The sequence below is a fragment of the Chiloscyllium punctatum genome, chromosome 33, assembly GCF_047496795.1.
Source record: "Chiloscyllium punctatum isolate Juve2018m chromosome 33, sChiPun1.3, whole genome shotgun sequence".
Lineage (NCBI taxonomy): Eukaryota > Metazoa > Chordata > Chondrichthyes > Orectolobiformes > Hemiscylliidae > Chiloscyllium > Chiloscyllium punctatum.
The window spans coordinates 13,888,592-13,896,082 of NC_092771.1; the positions used below are offsets into that span (position 1 = coordinate 13,888,592).

The following is a 7,491-nucleotide window of genomic DNA, read 5'->3' on the forward strand; positions in this document are numbered from 1 at the left end:
CAGACGTGTTCATTCCACTGATGTAAACTTAAACAACATTTGCTTTGCAAGTTCCTGCAGCAGATAAATTTTTATAGTTTAAAACCATCAATTTTGTAGCAAGATTTGTACAGAGATGGGAATATTTTCAATAACATTTTAAGCCAGAAATATTTATTGAGCGGTGTCATTTAGCGGTGTCAGGTTTGACTTGATTTGTCTTCGAGTCAGATGATGTGGGTTCAAGTCCCACTTCAGCACAAAAAAATACAAACCTGATACTCCAGGGCAGTGCTGGTTGTGCTAATTCTTTGGTAAAATGTTAAATAAAGACCCATCTGCGCACTCTGTTGAACTTAAAACAACCCATGGCACTATTTTGAAGAGCAGCTGGGAAATTATCCCTGTTATTTTAGTGAATATTTGTCTCTTCATCGTCACAAAAAAAAATGAAGTCTGGTCCTTATACTTCCTTTTGTGGGAGCTTGCTGTGTGTAAGTTGGCTGATGCATTTCCTATTTTCAAACGGTGACTGCAGGTGTTTTTTAATGAGCAAGACTAGTTGTAATCTATGATTGTGAAAGCCATATATAAGTTGTTTTATTAAATCTTTCACACTGCAAGCTCGTCTCTCTCTCTCTCTGTTCTTTTCCAGTGATGGTGAATTTGAGTCTAAGTATTATTCCTCATCAGGCTATTCCTCTGCAGAGGTGAGCTGACCCATGCACTTATTTTACTTTATTAATTGAGCTGGTTGTGAGGTGTTACAGGGAGCTCCCAGATGTGTTTATAGTGCTACTTGCCACCAGTGCTATTCCAGTGTTGCTTTCAGGGCCATTGCACCCAATGGGCTGTAGAGTGGAGCTGAAAGTTGATGCTTCCTTCCACACACGCTTTTTGTGGTCGCCATGTTAAATTTGCATCAAAAGGTAAACCACCAGGAATGCAAAAGTAAAGCAAATATCTGAAACGCAAATGTAACATTTGAGAAACAAGTTGGAGGTTGCAGTCTGGATAAAGCAGTGCAAGGACATGTAAATGGCATTCATGCAAGGGTAAATTGAAAAGCTCAGTCACTCTGGCTATACTTGCACATGTAATCACTGGCACGTGTTTGGCAGCTGCATGCATCCTTACCACATCCTGAGCTGCTGTTTGAGGGGTAGATCAGTGAGATGGCAGAACATTTTAAATACGGAATTAAAAATTCCTCAACATTCTCATACCCCTCAGATAGTTAGAATCAAGATGCAGATTTATTCCAGTTCCCCTTTGGTCCCTGTACTGTAACAAACATTTTATTAACTGGCATTTATAGGATCAGGAAGTTAATCAAATGTTCCGAATAATCAACAGGTATGCCTAACCACAGTAAGCCCTAACCAAGTGAAGCTTTGAGACATCAAAATTCCTCAAAATATCCATGTTAGAAACATCTGTGCACCACCTGACATCAATATAAAAGAACACAGCAATTAATAGAATCATAATGCGGAGAGTACACACACCACTGTTATCTTTTATTTACAGCATTAGTACTCAGACATTGTGGTATTTGAGGTGTATAGTTTTTGCTGGTTGTTAAAGTGCGGGTTAAAACAAAGTTTGCTGTACTTTGAGGTGCCCTTGCTGTGTGTGCGATATTGTGTTTGATCCCCTATTTTACTTCTGTTTGGCCATTCTCTCTTCCAGCAGCAAGTTAATCAGGACTTGAACCGGCAGCTCCTGAAAGATGGCTATCATCTGGACGAAATACCGGACGATGAAGATCTCGACCTCATTCCTCCTAAGCCTGTTACCTCGTCAGCCTGCGCTTGTTGCCAGGCAGAAAGTTCTTGTACTGTCCAGTAGTTTATTGCCACCCCTACCACCATGTCGAAAGATAATTCCATTTTAGGCAATTAAATTTTTTTAATATATATATTGTGTATATATATATTTTGGCTGAACTTGTTTAAAAGAGATTATAAACTGAGAAAAGACATTAGCATGATAGGATCCTGTTTAAAAATATTATTTGGGTCATTGCAAACTGCTAATCACTTTCGTTAAATTTGGCCTAACCCCCTTAAATCAAATACCATTTATAACTGAAATTAGGCCTGAGATGACAGCTTAAAAGCTATTACTAATTTCTCTATATTACACTACTCATTTTGCCAGTAGCGTAATAAAATTATTATTACCTAATGCTGGCTTGAAATTCACACCCGAGCTTAATTGATCTTTACCTTCTTTATTCACTAATCCAAAGGAAGGGAACCTTTCAAAACAGAGAAAACTGAATACTAGAGTAGATTGGGACTACACACAGAGGTTGGCAGTGAAATTGTACAGTTTGGTCATAGAGTGGGGTGCTCCTATGTAACTTTAAAAGTGCTGGTTCCAATTCCGTAGGCTTACAACCGATGCTGGAAAATGGTATTTTGCACGGATGTCTTCAGGATTGGCATATCAAAGGACAGGACCGTTTTATTCCACAGATGAGTAAATTTAGTGGGCAGGCTAGGAATGAAGCATGGTGAGGGCAGTAGTTATGTTACTAGCTTACGTTTCTGTTGGACAAACAGCATTGCTGAGAGGGCTGGGCTTTGGGGGAGTTGCAGCAAATCTGAGGAAAAAGAAAATTCCTTTCAGATTTATTTTTTGTCCTCAGGCAGTGGTGGGATACTGAAATGAAGCTGAGGAAAATGGCTAAAATCTTCCCTGAGTTGCAGTCTTTATATGTAGATCATATGCATTGGATATTAGCATTTGATGATGCCGTAACTTATACAGTGCATCACCTAAACAACGCTCAGTTTAGATTGAGTTGACACTACATAGGTATGATCAGAATTTGTTCTTACTTTGACGTGAACAAAGATTACTTATTGACAGTATTAATATTTAGTTCCAAAATATTGTGAAGCTAAATTAGAACTTTTTGAATAATTTTGGACACTTAGTATCTGGGCCCTATGCTTAGAAAATGTTTCTGTTGATTAGCACACTGTTTTTTTCCCTCTGGCCTGTTTCAATAAGTTTCAGGGTTTTTTTTTGACATGCTATCCATTAAAGGGGATGAAAACATTGTAGCTGTTCCTGCAGAGGATGATGGGATGGCGGAGAGAGTAGAATGGGTGTGTGAGAAAGTGGAAGGAAGTCATTTATTGTAAGTAATAGTTGGGCTGCTAATTACAGGGAATCAGGAAGCTGCTTATTCGCCATTCTTGCTAAGCTCATGGTATGAAAGAGGGAGCCAGACAGAAGGTAAACTTTGTATAAATTTTGGCACAGCGCAGCATCGTTTGGCTACCGTAAGCATTGTGTTTTGCAACCCATTTACCATTACTTACCAATGGAAGGTGCAGTGAGCTGGCTGACTTTTGGATAACAGCAGGTTACTTGCTCTTAATAGTAATTTGTCAAATTAAATGTTGAGGAGAGGGGTTGAGGCCGCTCATTTGATTGCATTCTAATTGATGGGGATTTTATGGGTGTACCTAGTGATATGTCCATTCTTATTTCATATGACAATGACATGATGTATATTAAATGGTAATGGGAAAATAATGAGCAGTTTATCTAGGCTGGTTACTCGATTCTATTATAATCCATAAGCATGTTTAATGATTTTAGAACAATTTATTTCAATAATGGATACCTCATTGAATTAGCCGCAAAGTAAGAGATGACTATGATTTCAAAGAGATCAGATTTTGCAATCCCACCATATTAAGTACTACAACTGATTAGTTGGGAAAAGGGCTTTTCTGAGGTACTTGGAGTATTTATGTCTTGTATATTTAGTTTGTATGCAGCAACATCAGATGCACTTTGATTCTTGTCTTCATATCAGTTCTTTATCTCAATGCATTGTGTTTACATGCGCTTTTGCTTAAGTGTTGAACTTGAACCAAACAAAATTGAACTGTCTGTCGTGAGATGCACTTGCTACTCACACCTGTCTGTACAATGACTGCCCATGTCTGTATTCTGTAGTGGGATATTGTCACTCTCTTAGGCCATCTGCTGTTCTTCTCCAGATCACTCTTGGGTTAAAACATCCATTGCATACTTTTACATTTCTTTATGATGTTTCAGCCTGTTTTGAGCTAGGAGAGGGTCCAGAGGTTTGTTTAGAGTTAGACTAGTTTGGTCTCTTACACTCTGACTACCTGTCAGTCCTCTCCTTTCTCCAGAGACCTAATGGAGCATTTATTATCCACATTAACAGACTGGACAGTTATGAAATATGCATCTTGGTCCTCCTTGCTTTGAGGATGTGTCGTTTATTTGTTTTTTATTATTGCTTTCTCATTCAGTTTGTTCAGATTTAGTTATGTCACTGATGTGAAGTCTGGATTTTTAATTTTTTAAAAATTCTTTGGTCCAGCTCTGTTAGTACTTTTGATTTTCCTTTGGAAGTTTGCTTATAAGTTATCAAAGTTACTTGTGTCTTTAAGCAGAATATAAACCTGGCGTTATTGTGTTTGAGCATCTTAAATTGTGGCTTTCAGCTGCTCGTATATTTGTGACTAATTAAAGAGTGAATAGTTAGTAAACTGGAAGTCATTTAATGTTTAAACCATAAGGGAAATTAAATGAATCAGCATCACATAGCCTTGATAATAAAATAGTCAGCACCTTGGTTCTTTAGCTTTGAGGTTACACTATAAATATTAGTGCAAAGTAGAAACATGGGGAAAGGCAGAGAACTCAAAAAGCTTTGGAGTAAAAATCTCTGAACGCTATATAACTTCCCACCACTTGGATATACATGTGAGATGTTGCAAAGGTCTATAAAATTATTTTAATGTCCATTAATTCTATTTAATTGCTTTGCTCGGGAGTAGCAAAAAATTTTGTAATAAACAAAGTTAAACTTTAATTCTGTTTACCAATTGCTGTTTATTATGGTGGCTGATATCTGCTGTAATTTAGTTCATTATATTTAATAGTTAAGATCACCATCGAGGAATATTCAAACCTGGTGTTGGAAGACTCTGATGTTGGAGAAGGGGAATTATTCAATAGTTTCCAAACTAAATCTAACTTTGTTCTACTGAAATGTGAGATGAAGTTTAATAATTTTCTCAATTAATTCATCCACATCAACTCATCTATTTAATGCTGTACTCTAAACCTCTAAGGAGAGACTGCTGAAATCTCTCAAGCTTTGTGGTCACTATCGATTAAAGACATTATGATTCTGACAAGTTTTTTTTTTGATGATTACATTTCTCGGGGTTGGATTATGAGCTGCCCCGTTTCTGGGACAGCTACGTCGTACATCTTGTAGCTGAATTCATCAGTGCTTAATTGCAGTTGAATCTTTATCCTGGAGATGATTGCATACTCTTGTTTAGGTGCAGTGTGGTGTTGGATGCATTCGCAATATGCATCTGTATGTTCAGGTCTCTTGCATTTACTGTGATACACTAAGCATAGGAGTTAGTGGTGCCTTTTCAGATTAACTTTGGTGGGGAGAGGAGTGTTTGGCAGGAGTTAGGGTCAGCAGTTTCAGCCAAAATGAAATATGCTGCTAAAGAATAGGAGTCTGATTGGAGCACTGATTGTCTGTCTGGTAATCACTATCGTCAATTATTAATGTTGTTATCCACATGTCTCTAGACAGGCTGTGGATTTTATTGTTCAGAAGGAGAAATATTACAAGTATGCTAGGGAGGTCTTTGCTAAAATACACTATAGCATCCAATATGCATGGCTGTTATGTGTATTTAATTCATAATTCAACTGGGGAGCTGCAACTCTCAGGCTCATTATACAGGAAGGGGATATAGTAACATGTTCTTTCTGGCCAGAAGTAGAAATGATTTCTCAGGAAAGTGACACAATTGTACTCAGCTTCAGCAGTAATTGCGAAGATAAGTTTGAATTAATTGCCTGAACAACTGCATTGCTGTACGCCTACTCCAAGTTAAATGTCATCTTTCAAAGAACCCAGAAAAGGGAAGCTTAAAAAAATCGTATGGAAAGAAGTTTAATGTTCGATACACTAGCTTGCCCATCACGTTTCTGAGAATATGGGCAGTGAAGATGTAGTTAAAATTGATTGTGACCTGTGTGTTGTGTTGTGTTTTCTGGAACTTACAATGGATTGTGAAAATGCACTGGGCCACATGGCCATCTGATTCTTAAGCCGTCTTTAAGTTTTCAATTTACACAGTGTATGCAAAATATAAAGACTAAATATTCTTTCTGTGCAATACATAGAGTTAACTACATTTTATTAAATTGCATTTATTTTTTGTATGTTATTGGTATGGCAAATTAAAATAAAGAATGCTTTAAAAGACTTGCGCCTGCCTTGTGCTTGTCAGATACAGGGATTATTATGTCTCCTCGTGTTTACTGTGCAGCAAGTCATGTGCCTCAGGAAGGCTAAGGCTGAGGTCCGTTTAATTTGCTAGCTGGAATCTTGGGTTGGGATCGCTGAACTGCTGTTTGGAAAGCATCCACAGAATCTCAGAATTGTTACAAGTCGGCAAAGGAGGCCTTTTGGCTCATCGAGTCAATGCCAGCTCTCTGAGCATAGCGCCGTTCTGCTGCTCCCAGCCGTGACCTTGCACATGTTTCTTTTTCATTCATTCATGCGATGTGGGCATCACTGGCCAGGCCAGAATTCCCCAGAGGGCAGTCAAAGAGTCAACCCCATTGCTGTGGAGTCACCTGTAGACCAGACCAGGTAAGGATGGCAGCTTCCTTCCCTGAAAGGGCATTAGTGAACCAGAAGGGTTTTCCTGACCATCAGCAATGTATCCATGGCCGTGGTGAGACTCTTATTTCCAGATTTTTTCATTGAATTCAAATTCCACTATCTGCCATCGGAGGATTTGAACCCAGGTCCCCAGAAAATTACCTGGGGCTCTGGATTAACAACCAGCCACAGTACCATGAGGCCATTGCCTCCCCATTCTTCCTTTTCAAATGCTAGTCTCCCATCCCTTTTTGAATACCTGAATCGAGCCTGACTCAGACTCTGAAGCAGTACACTCTAAATTAGGCCACTTGTTACGTGAAAATGTTTTATTTTTGCTCCTTTTACAAACCATTTTAAATCTGTTCTCCTTTTCTCTTAATCCTTACATGAAGGGAACATTCTCCCTATTTACTCAGTCCAGATTCACCATGAATTGAATATTTCAATCTATTTCTGCACTGCCTTCTCAAGGGCGAGTAGTCCCACATTCTCTAATCTGAAGTTCCTCACCCGAGCGACTTGTCTATATAGAATCCCGACAGTGTGGAAAGAGGCCAACAAGTCCACACCGAGCCTCCGAAGAGTAACCACCCACGCCCATTACCCCTGAATGATGCACCTAACCTATACATTCCTGAACACTATGGACAATTTAGCATGACCAATTCACCTAACCTGCACATCTTTGGACAGTGGGAGGAAACCAGAGCACCTGGAGGGAACCCGCGCAGACACGGGGAGAATGTGCAAACTCCACACAGACAGTCCCCCAAGGGTGGAATTGAACCTGGGACACTGGCACTGTG

At 39.0% G+C, this 7,491-nt stretch overlaps 1 protein-coding gene across 4 annotated transcripts in view; it reads left to right on the forward strand.

The window, feature by feature from the left end:
* The window catches only part of fam219b (family with sequence similarity 219 member B), a 36,405-nt gene extending 30,125 nt beyond the window's left edge, over nt 1-6,280 (forward strand). For 2 of the 4 annotated variants that reach the window (XM_072553032.1, XM_072553034.1), the window contains 2 exons: nt 635-689; nt 1,672-6,280. In XM_072553032.1, coding sequence (XP_072409133.1) covers nt 635-689; nt 1,672-1,830 — 214 coding nt within the window. In that variant the 3' untranslated portion in view covers nt 1,831-6,280. The remainder of the gene's footprint in view (nt 1-634; nt 690-1,671) is intronic. The other 2 variants (XM_072553033.1, XM_072553035.1) reach the window with 1 other exon arrangement.
* The last annotated feature ends 1,211 nt before the right edge of the window (nt 6,281-7,491 follow it).